At 39.7% G+C, this 20,843-nt stretch overlaps 1 protein-coding gene across 26 annotated transcripts in view; it reads right to left on the bottom strand.

Moving 5' to 3' along the window:
• nbeaa (neurobeachin a) overlaps window positions 1–20,843 on the bottom strand; it is a 1,045,297-nt gene that overhangs the window by 515,597 nt on the left and 508,857 nt on the right. For all 26 annotated transcript variants that reach the window (XM_069891655.1, XM_069891654.1, XM_069891651.1 and 23 more), the window contains 2 exons: window positions 20,535–20,752; window positions 11,909–12,062 (listed from right to left, as the gene is read on the bottom strand). In XM_069891655.1, the coding sequence (XP_069747756.1) occupies window positions 11,909–12,062; window positions 20,535–20,752 (372 nt within the window). The remainder of the gene's footprint in view (window positions 1–11,908; window positions 12,063–20,534; window positions 20,753–20,843) is intronic.

Below are 20,843 nucleotides of genomic sequence, written 5' to 3'. Positions count from 1 at the left end.
TTGATGCTCTTATCTAAAAGAGCAAAAGAACAATAGTTGTTTATTCAGGAATATGAATATATATGGCCTATATCTGGGTAAAGGAAGCAGGAAAATCCCTGCATTGGATTGTGACCATTTTGATGGTCATTTCGACTGACCCGTGTCTGGGTTTTGGAAACATCATAGAAGTCACATGTTTTGTTTCCCCTACACCAGGAAGAGGGGAAGGTGTGACAATCATTCATATGAAAGGACATTTCTCTGGAAGCAACTCGACAAGAATTTGTGAGCTTTTGAAAGTCTGACACTCAGTCTCACTTCCTTCATAATTACTCCGAGCATCAGTTTAAAAGTCTGAGTTTGAACACAGGATTTCTAAGACTGAACTTTGATTTGACTTTCCAGATGGAGGCCAGTGACGAGCGGTGTGCCTCAGGGATCGGTGTTGGGTCCTTGGTTGTTCGTCGTTTATATTAATGATTTGGATGACGGGGTGGAAAATTGGATGAGTAAACATGCGAATGATACAAAAATAGGGGGAGTTGTGGATAGTGAGGAGGGCTTTCATGGACTGTTTGGAAAGGTGGGCTGAAAGCTGGTATATGGAGTTTAATGTAGATAAGTGTGAGGTGCTTTATTTTGGAAGGAATATCCAAAATAGGACATATGCAGTGAAGGGGAGGGCATTGAGGAATGAGGGACAGAGGGATCTTGGAATAACGGTTCAGCGTTCCTTGAAGGTGGATTCCCATGTAGCTAGCTAGGGTGGTGAAGAAGGCTTTTGGTATGTTGGCCTTTATAAATCATAGCATAGAATAGAGGAGTTGGGGGGGGAGGGGGGGGAGGGTGATGTTGAGACTGTTTAAGGCATTGGTGAGGCCAAATGTGGAGTATGTGCAGTTCTGGTCTCCAAATTATAGAAAGGATATAAATAAGGTTGAGAGGGTGCAAAGAAGTTTTACGAAAATGTTGCTTGGATTGCAGTATCTTGAATACGGAGAAAGATTGAATAGACTGGGACTTTATACATTGGAGCATAGAAGGTTGAGAGGGGATTTGATAGAGGTATTTAAAATTATGAAAGGAATAGATAGAGTAGATGTGAATAGGCTCTTTCCCCTGAAGGTAGTGGAGATTGGAACAATGGGTCATAAGTTAAGGGTTAGGGGTCAAAACTTTAGGAGTAATAAAAGAGGATGGTTCTTCACTCAGAGAGTGGTGACTGAGTGGAATAATCTTCTGGAAGTGGTAGCTGCGGCAGGGTGAATTCTGTCATTTAAGAGGAGGTTAGATGAGTTCATGGATTGGAGGGTTATGGGCAAGGGAGTGGGGAGGCGGAACTAGTGGAGTTTCACGTAAATCGGTACAGACTAGAAGGGCCGAAATGGCCTGTTCCCGTACTGTAAATTGTTATATGGTTATATAGTTAATTGTGTCTAAGCTGTAATGATTTGGGTAATTCACACACACATACATAGGTACATTCACACATAGTTGGGGTTAACTACATGTAACGTCTTATATTATTAGTTATTATTAATAAATATATTGTCTTAAAAATAAAACTGTCTTGGTAATTTTTCTATTACTGATGGTCTGTGACGTACCAATCAGAAAAGATATCCCTGGTGACCCATGTCTTTCTGTTTGCATAATTATGGACTGGTAAGAAATCAGTCCTTCAAAACAACAAGAACGCAAGCTTTTTCCTATCACAGCAAGCTTACACTTATGTATGCCTGCTGCTTTAACACATCCCAGCACAGGTAGTCTGTCCTTGTCACCCTTAATTCCTGTTGGGGCTGTCTAATCAGCTGTAGCCAGTGTTATTCTTGGCCAATAATGCAAAAAGAGTGATGTTTCATCAGCATTGTAGACTTATACTGGCGTCATTTTTTAATCAGTGATGACCTTGGCAAACTCGTCAATGAAATTCTCTGCTGCTTAGTGGTCAGCAGATGCTTTATCATATTTACTGCCGTGTCTTTTGTTAAATTTATTCAATCAGCCTGAACATTCACAGTTCCTTTCAATTTTCAGATCATGATAGAGCTTTGCTTGTTTCATAAGTGGCATGTGTTCACTGGAGCACTGTCAGATCCACTCCATCCATGTTTCATCAAGATCTTCACTTTGACCTTTATGCAGTTTTTTTCTATCTTTCATTAACTTCTCCAATGCTTTTAGAATAGAACTTCAACAGTTTATCATTCTGTTTTTTCAGGTCATAGATTGTATTCGTTCTAACACCATACTCTTCTATAAGACACCACTCACTTACACCAGGTTTTGCCAATAGCATGACTTTCTGTTCTATAGACAAACATAAACTCTTCCTCCTTTTCTTTACACCGACATCCATAGTGCTATCTGCAGACCTTTTTCCCAATTGTAACTATATCTTTGTACAGTACACGAGAGCTCTGTTGGATTCAAAATGGTGCCCACAAGAGCATCAGACCCCACATGGGAAAATTGGGTGATAAATTTTTTTCAACTTGTGATATCATGTCGGTGTAGCAAAAAAAGTTGTTAATGGAACATTTCAATTAATGGAATTTCGGATAAGGGAAACATACAGTATCTATTTTCCTCAAGTAAGGAGACCAGAACTGCACCCAATACTCCAGGTGCATCTTCACTGGTACCCTATACAATTGCCGCAGAACCAAGAGAATCCCAGAAAGGAGAAACCCACAATTCATATTTCATCTATCAAGATGTGTCAGATTTTTGACACTTTTGATCAGATTATCTTTCATATTCATACAAATGGTAGTAAATACAAACCTTGTCAATGCACTCTCCTAAATGCACCATGTCACTCTTTGACTCATTAATAAGTTTAAAAATTAAAGGATGGATTTCTGTCCCTGCTGTTTCCATTACATGCACTGAAATGCAATATAATTGAAACAGAAATGGGTGCAAATTCAAATTTATTTCAAAACACAAGTACATAAAGTTTAGCATAAGTCATGTTGTTTTATTGTCTTTTTGCATTTTACTGCTAAGATTGTTTCCCTTTTGCCATCATTGTGGATAATGTAAAGAGGAAGATGTTCTCAATAAAAATAGCTCTGACTTCATAAAGTAGGCATTTGTATACTCAGGAGATCAAAGAGGAGAAGAAGCAATTTTACGGAAACAAACGGAAGCACATTTGTCTATTCTTGGTGATCTATGCAAATAGTTCTTTCCCAATGCATGACTCTATAAATAAGAAGTGATCAATTGAGTTAAAAAGTTAGTAAAATTTGTTAAATGTGGTAGAGGTTTCATCGACAGAGGAACAAATTCCAGAGGCTTTAGAAATATGCAGGAACTGCAGCATGGTGACATTGAGGGATTTCAATTCCTTAACACTGTCTGGAATAACACTCATGTAAAAAGAAAAGGAGTCAACTTTGTGAAATGCATTCAAGAGAGTAACATGGGAGCACATGAGAGATTAGAGATGCTGGTGTCTAGATCATAATATAATTTGCTGGAGAAATTCAGCAGGTTGAGCACCATCTGTAGGAGAAAAAATGTCAATGTTTCAGGCTAGAACCTTTCATTGAGTCTAGATGACAGGTTCCAGCCCGAAACAACGACAATTCTTTTTTTATCCAACTGATACTAGGTGGCTCAATGAGCTCCTCATGCAGCTGATTTTTGTTAAATAGTTATAATGTCTATCTAGTCCTCATCTGTGTCAGATCTGATTCTGGAAACTGGTCCAAGAGAAAGTGAAAGCATCTGCAGTGATCTTTGCTTCATTAGCTTTAAATAATAAAGTTTAAATGGCCAAGTAGAAATATAAGATAGAACTCTAAACTGGAAGAGGATTAAATTTAATGGGATAAATAATTTAGCCAGGATAAAATAGAACCGAGCATTATTAAGTAAAACTTGAAATAACAATGAGTAATGTTTGGCCTGGAAGTCAGCCTGAAGAAAACTGAGGTCCTCCATCAGCCAGCTCCCCACCATGACTACCAGCCCCCCCACATCTCCATCGGGCACACAAAACTCAAAACGCTCAACCAGTTTACCTATCTCGGCTGCACCATTTCATCGGATGCAAGGATCGACAACGAGATAGACAACAGACTCGCCAAGGCAAATAGCGCCTTTGGAAGACTACACAAGAGTCTGGAAAAACAACCAACTGAAAAACCTCACAAAGATTAGTGTATACAGAGCCGTTGTCATACCCACACTCCTGTTCGGCTCCGAATCATGGGTCCTCTACCGGCATCACCTACGACTCCTAGAACGCTTCCACCAGTGTTGTTTCCGCTCCATCCTCAACATTCATTAGAGCGACTTCATCTCCAACATCGAAGTACTCGAGATGGCAGAGGCCGACAGCATCGAATCCACGCTGCTGAAGATCCAACTGCGCTGGGTAAGTCACGTCTCCAGAATGGAGGACCATCACCTTCCCAAGATCCTGTTATATGGTGAGCTCTCCACTGGCCACCGTGACAGAGATACACCAAAGAAGAGGTACAAGGACTGCCTAAAGAAATCTCTTGGAGCCTGCCACATTGACCACCGCCAGTGGGCTGATATCACCTCAAACCGTGCATCTTCGCGCCTCACAGTTCGGCGGGCAGCAACCTCCTTTGAAGAAGACCGCAGAGCCCACCTCACTGACAAAAGACAAAGGAGGAAAAGCCCAACACCCAACCCCAACCAACCAATTTTCCCTTGCAACCGTGTCTGTTTGTCCCGCATCGGACTTGTCAGCCACAAACGAGCCTGCAGCTGACGTAGACATTACCCCTCCATAAATCTTCGTCCGCGAAGCCAAGCCAAAGAAAGAACTGGCTACATCATTCCCACCAGAATGAAGCAAAAGTCAGAGTCCCCCAAATGACAAATGAGTTAGAAAAGGTAATTAAGGGAAAAAGGAAGGTACTTAATGTGTCAGGGGAATACTCCAGATTGAACAAGACAACTGCAGTAAACTGAAGGAGAATGACAGAAAATTTTAAAAAAGATGAAAGACTAAGACAGAGAAATTGAATAGCAGATAACAAAAAATGAAATCCATAAGTATTCTATAGTTATGCAAACAGTAAGTGGATAGTGGCAGATAATGAATAAAGAAGTTGGTTTAGGAAATGAGGTAGAAAGTACAGCTGGAATAAGAAAAGAGCATTTTATATCTCTCTCTACCAAGGAAGAATTTGATCAAATTTCAGAAAGCAATGAAATCATGATTAGGAATAGAGTGAATGTTGATAAGGTGCAGATACCAAAATAATTAGCTGTACTCAAAGCAACTAGTTCTGATTAATTGTACCTAAGAATGAGGGCTATAATTGCATAAGGACTTGTCACAATCTGAGACCTACTTACAATGCTAGAAAATGGCAATTTTTGCATAAAAATTGGTCCCAGAATAAGCTGTGAAGGTTGTGAAGGAACTTTTTATAAAAAAGTTCTGGAAATAAAATAAGTAGGCTCTACAAAGTTTGGGCAAACAAAGCATGTTTAGGCTAAAGGAAATCACATTCAACTGATTTTTTAGAAAATATATTTAAATTTTGGACGTATAAGATGGTTACAGTTCCTTCCAACCCAATTGATTTTTTTTTGATGAGGTAATTAAGAAAGCTGCTGAAAGGGTCATGGTAGACATTATCATCATGAGATTCTGAAGGCTTGTGAAAAAGTTACATAAAAAAAAACTGTTGAGGAAATTTGACTCCTGTTGAATTGAAAATTAACTGCACTATGGACAAAAGATGGTTTGAAGTAGAAAAACACAATGTAATGGTAAAAAGGTGATTTTCCAGCCTGAAGAACGATGTAGTGAAATGACCATCTACTTTTGATATATACTAGTGCTTTAGTCATCAATGTGCAGAATAAAATTAATATTTTAGCAGATGACAAGTATGAAAACATGGTAAATAGTGAGGTATAATGGTAATATTCTGCAAGTCTTAAATTGGCTGACAAAATGTAATATGGAAATGTGACAGAGGATACTTTTAAAAAAAGAGATAGTGAGTAGACCTTCTGCTGCGATGAAATTACCAGCCATTTGTCCCTACAGTTCAAGGTACAGCATGAACCATCAAAGACTTCATGGTAATTTTTATCCATTACTTCAATGTTTTTAGCTTTTAGCAAAATAACTTGTTTAAATATTAAACTCTAAGTAACATCTCAAAGCTACTCAACAGTTTTGTAAAGAAAATCATATTTGACTAATTTGTTGGGAGTTTTTTTGAAGTGACATGTCATGTAGATAAAAGGAAGCTGGTGGGTATACAATAATTAGATTTCAGAAGACCTTTTTTAAGGTGCTGAATTAAAGGTAATTGTGGAAAATAAAAGATGATCACACGCAAGAGTGATCATGTTGTCATAGACAGAGGATTAGTCAATTAATTAGAAACAAGAGTAGTTTGTTCCAATTGACAAAGCGTAATGAGTGTGTGTTGGAGAGATAGTAGCAGGGACCTCCTATTCTTTGCATAAAGACTTGCAGTAGATGATGCAAATATATGGTCCTAAACCATGTTGATGACACAAAGGTAAGTTATGAAGGGGTGATAATGTGGGAAAGTGTGTAATTGTCTGTTTTTGCAGGGAAAATAAAAAATTAATGACCTTAATCATATATTGCAGGACTTATTTTAAAAGTGACTCCCGAAGTTGTTGATTCTCTCAGAGTGCGAAATAGCTTCTAAAACATGTAAACATGATTCAATCAAGTTCCTTCACATCCTAAATTTCAGTGGATAATAAGCTTAGCCTGTATGAAATTTATTTGCAAGACAAGCTCCCTGATTCCAGATATTTGCCTAGTAAACCTTCACAAAATTGCTCCAACATATTAACATCCTTCCTTAGAGGAATGTCATCAATGCTCTGAATAAATAAAGCATAACTTCACCAAGATGAGGCAACAAAGGAAAAGATTTGAAGGTTTACTTGAAAAAATGTAATGTCCCCACTGACTCGTGATTCCTCAAACTGGAGAATTCAGGATGGTAATGAAAATCAATTATTTACAGTTGGCTTTTTCAAGTGCATTCTACGTTAAGAATGTGGCTGAAGAAGCAGAACCGGCCCTTTAAATTGCCATTTAGGTGGCATCATTTAAAGCTGGCCACCTGAGGGACACAGCTGCACAGGATGCGGTTCTGAGCACACTCAGCTCCTGCCCAGTGTCAACTGTGATCAGCAGCCTGACCCTTTAACATCCACTTTCAGCCAGCTGCATTCAGGTGGCTGAGGGAGCCACTGAGCTGAGCTGATTATCCCTCTCAGAGGAGGGTTATGTAGCTCGCCTCAAGAGCGCCTCCTGCACATTCAGGTGGCCTCAAAACAGCCGCATATTGCCTAAACATGTGGCTTTACATGCGGGGCAATTGGCCACCTGAAAGTGCCTAGTGAGAGCACAGAGGCCCTGCATAAATAATGGAAGAAGTGCACATCAAGATACAATCCCTGCAAAACCAACATGTGGAAGAGTCTGCAGTTTCCGCATAGGCCCCACTAACCACCTTAGAATCTAACAAAACCAGAGTAGAAGAAAGTCACCCTCAAACTTGAGGAACTGCTTAAAAAGGAGGACGTTGGTGTTTCATTTAGATTGAAGGCTTCCAATTATTAAAGCAACAAATTAAAAATATATAATTAAAAAGATGGATCTCTGTGCAGGGTGCAAGAATAAATGAATTTATGCAGGAATCTAAAAAATTCCACATTAGTAGATATATATTTTGGAAAAATTCCCCAAACTATTAAACTTCTTGTATCAGAATCAGGATTTATTGTCATGAACAAGTCATGAAATTCAGTGTTTTGTGACAACATACATATTATAACCATCTTACAACATTACAATAAAAATGTAGCCGACTGCTACAAAGAAACACAAACAGTGTGGCAGGTTAACCTCACTCTTTTATACTGTTCAAGTTCCCGCCATTTTTGCTGATTGACTGAGTCATCCATATGAATAACAATAGCGGGCAGGAACGTCCATGCGTATGAAAGCCCTTCTTCCCCAGCCTGTTTATGCTGAGTTAGCTGGGCAGCTTGACCAACACCATTTTAGGGCTGTTGGTCTGATGCCCCCGCCGGTTCGTTGTCCTGGTAGTCGCTTTAGCGATCTCTGTCCATGTCTGCTGCCGCGCAATGTGCCGGCCCGATCTCCACAATTACGGGCCGCCACAATAATAATAATTGTGCACAAAAAGGCAGTGTCTTTGGTTCATTGATTATTCAGTAACCTGATGGCAGCGGGGAAGAAGCTGTCCTTGGGCCGCTGAGTGCGTCTTGAGGTCCTTGTACCTTTTCCCTGATAGTAGCAGATGAAGAGGGCATGACCTGGGTGGTGGGGGTCATTGAGAATAGAGGCTTATTTTTTAAGACACCGCCTCATGTAGATGTCCTCGATGGAGTGAAGTCTGGTGCCTGTGATGTTGTAGGCTGAGTTAACAACCATTTGGAGTCTATTCTTATCCTGAGAGTTGGCATCTCCATACCAGGCAGTGATGCAACCAACCTTCTTTGTGATTCCATCAACGTGGAGGTTCCAGGACAGACCCTCGGAGATGATGACACCCAGGAATTTGAAGTTCTTGATCCTCTCCACTACTGAGCCCTCAATGAGGACTGGATCGTGTTCTCCTGACTTCCTCCTGAAGTCCACAATCATCTCCTTGGTTTTGTAAATGTTGAGCGCAAGGTTGCTGTTGTTACATCATTCAATTAGCTGATCTTTCTCCCTCCTGTACACTTCCTCACTGCCATTTGTGATTTTGCCGACAATTGTAGTGTCATTGGCAAACTTGTAGATATGGCATTGAAATTGTGCCTGGCAGTATGGGTATATAACGAGTAGAGCAGTGGTATAAGCCCAGACTCTTGGTGTAAGCCTGTGTTGACGATCAGGGAGGAGGAGACATTGTTTCCAATTCGTATTGACTGTGGTCTTCCAATGAGAAAGTCAAGGATCCAGTTGCAGTGAGTGGAACAGTGGCCTAGAGTTTGTAGCTTCTTGACCAGCACTGAGGGAATAATGGTATTGAAGGCGAGATGTAGTCTATGAAGAGCAGCCTAATGTATGAATTGCTGTTTTTAAGGTGATCTAGAGCTGAGTGGAGAGCCAGCGATATTGCATCTGCTGTGGTGTGATTGTGACGATAGGCGAATTGTAGTGGGTCCAGATCATTACTTTGATACGTGTTAATTCTGGCCATGACCAGCCTCTTAAAGCATTTCATCACAATAGAAGTTAGTGCTACTGGGCAGAAGTCGTTGAGTTAGCTCACACTACTCTTCTTGGGTACAAAGGATGATTGATGCCCTTTTGAAGCTGGTGGGAACCTCTATCTGCCACAAATAGAGGTTGTAAATGTCCGTGAACAGTCTGGCTAAAATTGGTGTTGATTTTCAGTACCCTGCCAGGTATGCCGTCAGTGCCTGACACCTTGCGAGGATTCACCCTCTTGAATGATGCTTTGACATTGCCCTTGTAGATAGATATTTCAGGGTCCTCAGCCTTTTCAGGGATTCTGGTGGGTACTGTTTGGTTTGTCTCAGAACAGGCATAGAGGGTGTTCAGCTCATCATGTAGTGAAGCATCACAGCCATCTATAGTATTCACCCTCACTTTGTAGACTGTAATGGCCTGCACTCCCTGCCATAGCTGGTGTGTATCTCCCTCCGGAATTGCCACTTTGCTTCAGAGATGGCCTTCCAAAAGCCGTACCTGGACTTCTTGTAAAGATCCCAATCCCCAGCCTTAATGCTCTTGTTCTCACCCTCAGCAGGTTGTGAATTCTGATTCATCCAGGGCTTCTGGTTGGGGAACATCTGGTAATTACGCATGGGCACACATTCATCCATGCAGGTCTTGATGAAGTCTGTGACACCTATTGGATATTCATTCACGTCTATGGATGAGTTTTTGAATATATTCTAGTCTACTGATTCAAAGCAGTCCTACAGATGCTCCTCCGCCTCTCTTGACCATACCTTCACCATCTTCACCACTGGTGCTGTGGTCTTCAGTCTTTCCTTGTATGCCAGGAATAGAAGTACAGCCAGGTGATTAGAATTGTTGTGGTATGGCTCGGTATGCATTCATTATGATGGTGTAGCAGTGGCCGAGTGTGTTGATTCCCCTGGTCTCGCATGTGATGTGTTGGTGGTAGTTTGTCAGAGACTTCTTCAGGTTGGTCTGATTGAAGTCTCCCACAATGATCGGAAAGGCATCAGGATGCGTTGACTCATGGCTGTTTATCACAGTGCTCAGTCCCTCCAGTGCCAGCCTGATGTTAGCCTGGGGCAGAATCTACACTGCGGCCAGGAGGATGGTGGTGAACTCCCTTGGCACGTAGAATGGGCAACACCTGATCACCAGATGTTCCAGGTCGGGGGAGTACATTGGGACATGACCATCACGGCTGTGCACCAAGATGAATTGATGATGATACAAATGCTGCCTCCCTGGTTTTTCCAGATGCCAATGTTCGATCAGTGTGATGGAAGGAGTAGCCCTTGGGTTGCAGTGCCATGTTTAGCCATGTTTCTGTCAAGCACATCGCACAGCATTCCCTGATGTTGAAGTCTGGCTTGGAGTTCATCAAGTTTGTTCTCCAAATACTGTATATTGGCCAGGAGGATGGAAGGGAGTGGAAACTTCAGATCGTGGCATTCTCAGCTTGACGTGTAGCCCCGCCCCCCCCACCCCACCCCACCTCTGCATCCACATTGTTGGGTCATCTTTATCTGGCTCGAGGGACAAATGCTGGAGTTGTTGTTGCACCTTCTGGAGTTATTGTTGTTTCCACTGGAGTTGTTGCACCTGCTTGAGCTGGTTAAAACTCCCGTGGAGTTATTGTTGCACTTGAATGAGCTGTTTAAAGGTCCCTCAGCTTGATGGAGATTGCCGATTCTACCAGTTCCGATGATTCTATGTGATCTTAGGACCTCCATGCTGTCAGGTAAGTTTGATTTTATGTTTCTAATTTTTTGTTTGATTTTTTATGAGTTCTGAACAGGAATATTTGATTATTCCCATCAGAGCTGCTCGCAGAGTTGCCTCTGTAAGGCGCCAGAGTATATTTACATTGAAAAATATATTCCACATAAAAATTATACTCACCTGTTCCAGCACATTTTTCAACAGTAAGTCAGCTGTCTCTTAAGATGCTCCATTAAACAAATGGTAGAAATCTCTTTGCCTCTTGGTAAATTAATTACAGGGCAATTCCCACAAAGCGAACAACCACTTTTCACTTAGAATCTCTTCACTTTATTCTGGCATCTCCAGCAATGCCCTTCATTTACCCTGATGTCAAAAATCACTGACACCATTCCCTGGCTCCTTTGGTTTTGGCTGACAAATGAGCTTTGCCTGATAATAATGCATACATAATATTTAAAATGAAAAATTCTGAAAATTAAATGTCATGTCACCTCATCTTCCATGTTCATGTCCAAAAGCCCTTATGCTCATACAATTCTGTGAAGCTGCCAGAATTGAAAAATCTTTTTTTTTCTGATAAAATGATTGCCAACGGATAAATTAGTGAAGCAATACATTTTTAATGTTAATTTACAAACCTGAGACAGAATTATGATTTCACACAGCTAAAATGGCCTCTGCTTATTTAATACCGAGACTGGATTGATAACCTAGTCCACATCTGAATGCAGTTTACCACATATAGTATGTGTTTGCCTGTTCTTGTCACATGTACATTTCTGCACATTAAAACCTTCAAAGAATGGTTAGAGGTTGACGAAATGCTTAAAAACATGACAAATTTTTAAAAACTTTTAATAACTTAAGCATGATACAATGAAATCAGCCCAATGCAGAATAAATATGTCAAAAGATCGGTACTTCAAAAAGATTTCAGTATTCAATGACACTAACAACATCATGCTTATTACTTACCGTGGGGGACGTGGCAGCTGATAACAAAGGTAAAATTCCACCACAAGCAATGATGATGTTGTCTACCATCTGGGAAATGAGGTGAATTGTATTGTGCACAAAAATAATATTCTCATTGCTATTCACAAAATCCATCACCGACTTTGTAGTATGACTGTAACAACATAAATTAGTAAAAAGTTACCAGTTGGAATTAAGTTGTAAAATCACTTAAACACATAGATTCAACAAGTAACTCAAATCATCAAAGAAACCATGGAACATTACAGCAGAGAAACAGGACTCTTCGGCCCTTCTAGTCTGTGCGGAAACATTTTGGTTAACCAATTTTGTGTCATTTAAGAAGGTATCTGGAAGCTACTGTTAAGAAAGGACAAGAGGGCAATTGCTCTAGTTGTTCACCTTTGCCAGTGCTTTATTTCAACTTAACTTCACTACCTCTATGACTATTTCCTATTTTTAATCATTTTTATAATTCAGATATCCCAAACTTTTGGACCCGAAAGTAATGTCATTTCAGCTCCAAAAAAATTTGGATAAATTAGGATATCGGAAACAGTCAGAAATCCTGAGTTATCCAAAATTTCTCCAGAGCCAAATTGATGACGCAAATTGAAAAAATTTTGGTATTTTAGAAAAACCTTTGAGTAGACTTTTTGTTGTTGGATTTATCTTATTTTGTTCAGGTTGTTTTTTGGTGAGAATTAAACATTATTTCATGCTTAAAAAGCTTTCCCTTGCTCTCTGCTGTTGTTTAAACACTGTTACAAGTGATTTGCTGTTGCGACTGGGCTTATTTTTTAAAAATGACCAGATTTCCGAAAATATCGTTTTTCTGACCATTTTGGATAATCGAAGTTATACTATATTAAAAAGTCCCACACCACAAATACAAGAAAAAAACAGACACCGAAGCCAAAGAACAAAAAATAAAGGAAGGAGAAGTAAGCTTGGTCAAGATTAAAACTTTTACTGATGTGCTTACAGATAAATCAGGAGATGGATAAATTTTGTAGGAAGAATCGCAGAGCAGTTTAGGTCTGGAAGCCAAATGTCAAGTGTAGGAACAAGATGTGTGAAACCATGATTGATGATTCATTGGCTAACCTGGATCATCTCTTTCTGATGCCCCACCCAGCACAAAAAAAAACCATTTCACCTTCAGATTCTTCTCACTAAAGATAATATTCATATGGTTCTGCTTCCAAATATACATACAGTGGGAAGATAACTAGTGGTGATGACTCCACCAATAATCAAGCATGCATGTGGAGCCCCTAAATCTTCACAGTTGCTCAACAGAAACCAAGGTATCAGAATTGGAGAATTTCCACAATATCATTCTCACAAGTCCAAGGAAAGTCTTTGATTTCCAAATCAGCTTTATTATACAAGTTCAGAAATTTACTGGACTGCTTTTTAAACAAGGATGTCCATGTTGCATCATGTCAATCTGACCAATAAAGTTCTGGATGAAAGTAAATCAGACCAGGAAATTGCACATTGCTTCACACAACTTATATAATTGATCTTAACTCAGCTAGAAATATCATCCATTTTCTGAGCTTGCTTGATATGAACAACGTGAACAGCTCAAATATGGTTTAAAAAGATCAATACTAATTCTTGGAATTTATGTACATGCAACAAGTACACTCGAACACGTGCACTTCTCCAAGTTGTATCCCTGAACAAAAATATAAGGTCAAAGTTTTTGGAACCCTGTACTTTTTTCAGGTATAAATTATCAAAATATTAAGTCCAAAGCACTAGTATTCTGAGGCATGGACTCCAGATCAAAACACAAAGTTCAAATCCTACCAGAGAAAGTGTAAAAGTTAAATTCAATTTATTAATAATTAATTTTGGAATGAAAAGCAAGAAATAGTGCTAATAATAATGAAAATTCTATATTGCTGTGATAGTCTATCAGATTCAATAACATTACAGAAATTAAATCTACCATCTAGCTTGGGTCTCCAGACCCACTCATGTACTTGATTCTTACATAAAGCTCTGAAATGGCCAAACGTGACAAGCTGTGCAGTAATAACAAATGCTGTTCTCAACTCTAGTCCACATCCTGTGAACAATAAAGAAAATTTCCGAATGCAGCTAGATCATTACTATTTTTATGGAACCTACGCATTGCTGTCAAGGCCAGCAATTGTAGTCCATGCTTAAATGCTTTTAAAAAGGTGGTGGTGAATTACCTTTTTATACTGCAGTCGACCTTCTGGTGCTAGTCCTCTCATAATGCTTTTGAAAACAAAGTTCCAAGACTAAGACCCAACAACAATGAATGGAAGATTTCCAAGACAGGTAGGCATGCAACTTGGAAGTGAACAGCAAGTGGTATTTAAGAAACCCACACAAGTTATTAACAGGCCAAACATGAAAAATTGCAAAAGCTAGAAAACCGGAGAAGCTCAGTGGGTCAACAGCATCCATGGAAGGAAATGATAGGTAGTCAGTGTTTCAGGCCATAACCCATCATCAGGCATAACAAGAGCTAAAATCTGAATAAAAGGGTGGGGGAGTGGGAGGAGCACAGGCTGGTAGGTGAGAGGTGAACACATGTGGAGGGGAAAGAAATGGGGAAAAAAAAGCTGAGGTGATAGGAGGAAGAGGCAGGGGTCTGAGAAAGATGCACTCTGATAGGACAGTAGATCACAAAATGAAAGGAAGGGGTGGGGAACTAGAGGAAGAAAGATGTGATAGGCAGGTAGGGGTGAGGCAAGGAGAAGGAGAAGGGAAAGGGGAGGAATGGGGTCAGAGAGACTGAAGAAAGCAAGAATTAAGAAAAAAAGTGAAGTTATCAGAAATTGGAGAAGTTGATGTTGATGCCATAGGGTTGGAGACAGCTAAGAGAGAATACAAAGTGTGTATGGCTCAACTGAGCAGTACAGTAGGTCAAGGGCAGATATGTCAGCATGGAAAAGGGAAGTGGAATTGAAGTGACTGGCTACCAGGAGATCCTAGCTGTTTTAGTAGATGGAGCAAAGATGCACAAGTAAGCAATTCCCCTAATCTGGGTCTTGACCGTGTCATTTTGAAGGAGGCACCTACACTACAGCCAAGGGCATCTGCAGATGAAGGGAATGAATTGTTTAAGTGATGAATTGGGTACCAATCATTCTGGCTACCGTGAAATATATAATTTTCTTATTATTGATATGAACATTAAACTTTTTATATCCTGATCAAAACAAATCAAATTTTTCAGAAGCATTTTGAGTTACTTATGGAAATGCACTGGCCTGACTGATCAAAGCTCATGTGGAAAACATTTATTAATAATGTGGATACATGAACAGAGAAGTGGGAGTAGGCATGTAATATCCTATACACAGACAGCTACAACGTTCTTATTGGAAGACCTCAAATAATATGGATTGGCAACATCATCTTCTCCTTACTGACCATTAACATAGGCACCTCATGGCTGCATGCTTAGTTCCTTGCTCTTTTCCCTCTATACCCACAATTGCATAGCCATTTAGCTCCCACGCCATCGATAAATTTGCTGACAACACTTACTATTCATCAAATAATAAGTAAGGAAGAGTCAGAAGATAGGAAATTTGGTCAAATGGTGTCAGAACAACAATTTTATTTTCATTGTTTGCAAGATCAAGGAGCTTATTATGGACTTTAGGAAGAAGGAGACAAGTGAGCATGCACGTGTTGGCATTGGCAGTACAGTGGTAGAGAATCATACCACAAAATTTCTTGTTTTGCAACAGCATTACAGATGCAAAATTAGTAGTTTCAAACAAAGATTTTTAAGGATGTTGCTGGGACTTGAGGAACTGAATTACGAGGAAAGGTTAAAAAGGTTTGGACTTTATTCCTTAGAGCAACGAAGAATGTGGAAGATTTGATAGAGGTATTCAAAATTACGAGGCATATAAGTAGAGTAAATGCAAGCAGGTTAGGTGAGACAAGAACTAGATGACTTGGGTTACGAGTATAAGGGGAAATGTTTACAGGGAGCATCGGGGCAATTCCTTCATGCAGAAAGCAGTAAGAGTGTGGAACAAGCTGCCAGCTAAAGAGGTCAATGTTGGATAGATTTTGACATTTTAAAAAATATTTTATTTAAAATTTTCATCCATGTAATTGTAGGCTCAATACTTAATTAAATTTTAAAATTACAGTGATTACATGGTATTAACCCCTCTTCCTTACCTGCCCTCCTCCCTTTCCTCTTCCCCCCTCCCATTAAAAAAGTTACAATAATAACAATAGATATAATATATGGTTATATAAATGCATTATATAAAGAGAAAGAAAAGTATAAAGAAAAAAGGATTAGCTCACACACTGGGATCTTACAGTATTTATATTAAACCACTTTAGGGAAGAAGATTATTACAGATCTTAAGAAACCAGAAGTACATTTTTACACATTTAACCCTAAACTTTGCATATACGGGCTCCAAATTTGTATGAAAATTGAATATTTATTTCTCAAGATTTTGACATTTAAGAAAAATTTGGATAGGTACATGGATGGGGGGGGGGGAGGGGGGGGGAGGCTATAGTCTGGGTCCAGGCAGAATAATAGTTGGGCCGAGTAGCCTGTTTCTGAGCCATAGTGTTCTATGGACTTGGGCATCCGTATATCAAAGGACCAAGACTGTTATTCTGATACCACTCAACCAGAATGTCCATCTCCTAAGGCCAGCATATCGAGGCAACCGTGAAGTAAACATACCAACACCTCCTCTTGTTAGGGAGATTTGGCATGTTGTCTAATACTGTATCAAATTTATGCAGGTGTATTTTGGAAAGTATACTGATTGGTTATATCACAACCTACTTTGGAAACTTCAATGTCCAGGAATGCAAAAGGCTGTTTAAAGAGGCAAACCTAGCCAAATCCATCGTGGACACCACCTTCTTGTCCAGTGAAGATATCAACATATGCCGCTGCCTCAAAAAAGCAGCCAGTATCATAAAGGATCCCCATTATCCTACTCACAATCTTCTCACTGCTGCCTTCAGGCAGAAGTCGTGAATTTTTTTTCTAACAACTATCGGGCTCTTGAATCTCCTGTACTACCCTAACCATAACACTTCCCCACTACTATCAAAGATCTGTTAGCAATGTTGTAACATCATATTTTTCCACATACAACAGCAGTGAATACTTATCATTTCTTACATATTTTTCTCCCTGTTAAAGTTTAATTTATATTTAGTTTTAGTGCAATGGTTCTCAACCTTTTTCTTTCCACTCACATATCACTTTAAGTATTTACTATGGGCATAGGTACTCTGTGATTAGTAAGGGATTGCTTAAGGTGCTATTTGGGTGGAAAGAAAAAGTTGTTTTAATTGTACCTAATTGACTCGTTATGTGCAAGGCTTCATAACTCCAAAGGAAATGGGCCAATTACAATTTTTCTCAAGCGAAATATTTCATTAACAATTGGATCGAGAGCAGTGATTCTCAACCTTCCCTTCCCACTCACATACCACTTTAAGCAATCCCTTACTTATCACAGAGCACAGATGACATAGGGATTACTTAAAGTGGAACATGAGTGGAAAGAAAAAGGTTGAGAACCACTGTTTTAGTGTATTTTGCATACCTGTTTAGCTGCAGCAAGCAAGAATTTAAGTGCATCTGTTCATCGTAATTATGTGTCAGACATCAAACTCTCATTATCATAATTCACATTCCCTTCTTTGAAAATCCCCTTCTCTCTTATTGTAATGTGAATTATAGCAAAGGTGTTATTTTCAGACTCAGTATTTTTTATATAATACACAGTACATACACACCACAATCAATTTCTATTGATTTGTTTCAAATGGACAGAAGAAAATCCATGCTTTTCAAATTCAAATTTTCCTATTTGCATCTGCAGCACCTTGGGCATCTCACGCAAGTCACCATTAATGAAGAGGTGTATTCCATGCTTCAAGGTGAATAAATCTCCAGGACTGGATGAAATTTGTCCCATGCTACTATAGGAAGAAACGAGAGATTGAATGGGTTTCTGTTGAGATTATTAAATCTTTGATGGCCACAGGTGAGTTACCAGATGACTTGAGGGCTACAACCTTTTAAAATGATAATTACAGTGTTATGAGCCTAATATCAATAATATGGAAGATATTGGAAAATTATCATGGAATCTGATGGTTTCCCTAATGACCACACCTATGGGAAATGCACACATCTCCAGTTCCTGAAAGACGGTATTAAGGAACTGGAGCTAGAGCTGGATGAATTGAGAATTATCAGGAGACTGAACAAGGATAGATAAGATTTTTGAGCAGGTGGTAATACCCAGAGTGCAAGATTCAGATGGTAGATGGGTGAACATTGAGAGAAGAAAGGGGAGAAAGAAATGCATGGCTATCCTGTGGCCATACGCTCAGCAACAAGTATACCCCATTGGCTAATGCTGAGGGGGATGACTTATATGGGTAAGGCAGCAGCAGCCAGACCAATAGCACTGCGGTCAGCTCTGAACCTCTGAAGGGTGAAGTCAGGTAGAGAGATAATCATAGGGTACTCTTTAGTCAGGGGAACAAACAGAAGATGATGCAGCCGCAAAAGAGATTCCAAGATAGTGTGTTGCCTCCCTTGCGCTCGGGACCAGGATGTCTCTGAGCGGGTGCAGAATATTCTTAAGGGGGAGGGTGAGCAACAGAGGTTGTGGTACATATTGGTACCAATGATCTGGGTAGGAGTGGGGTAGAAGACCTGCAAAGCAAGTTTAGGGAGTTAGGAAAGAGTCTGAAGATCAGCATCTCCAAGGTGGTTATTTCTAGATTATTCCAGTTGTCAAGAGCAATGGAAGACCAGGACAGGAAGATAGTACACACAAATGAGTGGCAGAGGAGATGGAAGGGGCCCAGGTTTCAAGTTCTTGGATCAATGGAAGCCTTTCCAGGGAAGTACAAGTGGAACGGGTTGAACTTGAACAGAGGGAAACCAGTATCTGGCAGAGAGGTTTGCTAATGCTGATAAGGAGTTTGTGTGGAAGGACAAGCAGAGGACAGCCATTGGGATGATGCAATATTACAGGTATACAGAGTCAAAAAGTAACAAATAAAGGGCTAAAGGTTTTATGTTTATATCCATTCAGTGCAAGAAATAAAGTGGATGATCTTGTTGAACAGCTATAGATTGGCAAGTGGGATGTTGTGGCTAAAGGATGGATGCCATTGGCAGTTGAATGTTCAAAGATACACAGTACATTGAAAGGATAGGCAGGTAGCAGAAGGGGTAGTGTGGCTCTGTCTGTAAGGAATAACATTAAATCATTAGAAAGAGGTGACATAGGATCAGAAGATGTAGAATCATTGTGGGTTGAATTAAAAAATGGCAAAGGTAAAAGGACTCTGTTGGGAGGTATATATAGACCTCCAAACAGAGGCCAGGATGTAGCGAACAAATTACAACAGCAAATAGAAAAGGAATATCAGAAGGGCAATGATATGGTAGTCATGGAGGATTTTGACATGCAAGTAGATTTGGAAAACCAGGTTCGGACTGGATTGCAAGAGAATTTGTAGAATGCAGATAATATGGCCTTTTAGAGCAGCTTTTGATGAGCCCACTTGAGGATTGCTGTAATGGATTAGGTGTTGTGCATTGCACCAGTATTGATTAGAGAGTTTAAGGTAAAAGAAGTCTCACATGTGACTTATAAAGCCTCAACATCACATCCTTTCCACCACCAACTCAACATGTAAGTTTACCTTCAGGCTTACTGCACAAGGACTCCCAGGTCCATTTCAATTTTCTCACCATTTAAAAAATAGTTTGTCCATTTATTTTTTTCTACCAAACTGCATGACCATATAATTTCCAACACTGCATTTCATTTGACACTTCTCTGGCCATTCTCCTAATCTATCTAAGTCTTCTGCAGCATCCCTGTTTCCTCAACATAACCTGCTTCTCCTACCTTCATATCATTCACAAATTCAGTGACAAAGCCATTTATTCCATCATCCAAATCATTAAGATATAACATAAAAAGAAGCAGCCCCAACAGCAACTCCTATAGAACACCAATAGCAACTGGCCACCAACTAGAATATGGCCCCTGTATTTCAACTCTCTGCTTCCTGTCAATCAGTCAATGATCTACCAATGCTAGTATGTTTCCTGTTATTGTTAAATAGCCTCATGTGTAGCACCTTGTCAAAGACCTTCTGAAAATCCAAATATGCAACATCCAGTTGTCACTTCTTCTAAGAATTCCAATACATTTGTCAAACAAAATTTTCCCTTAACGAAACCATCCTGGCTTTGGCCTATCTTGTCATGTGCCTCCGTAACCATATCCTTGATGATTGACTCCAACATCTTCCCAGCCACTGACATCAGGCTAATCAGTCTTTAACTTCCTTTCTGCTGCCTCCTTCCCTTCTTGAATAGTAGGGTGACATTTTGCAATTTTTCAGTCATTCATTTCCTATATGTATGCTGATTAAATTGGCTGCATTTCTTAAAAAAGAGCATATTTCAAAAATGAATAGGTTTGGGGAATTTTGTGAATGCCAAATGGATAGATGCAGTACTACTTCATTCATTTCTATGTTATGTTAATTTGAGTTCTGTTGCTTTCGATACAAATAAAAGCTGCTTTATCACCTCCGCCAAACATGTACATCTGTTTCCAATGCAAAAAGCAAATCTGTGAGAAGGCGTTGATGCATTGGAGACCACTTAAATTCAGGGATACGAAACATGGTGGTGCGTGGTCCTGGACTAAATTGCCGGCGCTGTTCCTCAGTCATTGGCATTCCTCGGAAACCCAGATCAACACGCAAGTCTCTTTCTTGTAACCCGCTTCCTCGTCCTTGAACAGCCTTTAATTAAACAAATGTAATATTTTTTAAAAATCTTTGGAGTTCTGTTCTCCATCCATCTCAGTAATCAATGTATTACAAAAGATCAATA

The sequence above is a fragment of the Narcine bancroftii genome, chromosome 7, assembly GCF_036971445.1.
Source record: "Narcine bancroftii isolate sNarBan1 chromosome 7, sNarBan1.hap1, whole genome shotgun sequence".
In the NCBI taxonomy this organism is placed as follows: domain Eukaryota; kingdom Metazoa; phylum Chordata; class Chondrichthyes; order Torpediniformes; family Narcinidae; genus Narcine; species Narcine bancroftii.
Note: the sequence above shows the minus strand (reverse complement) of the source record. Positions and strands in the feature narration are given on the sequence as shown.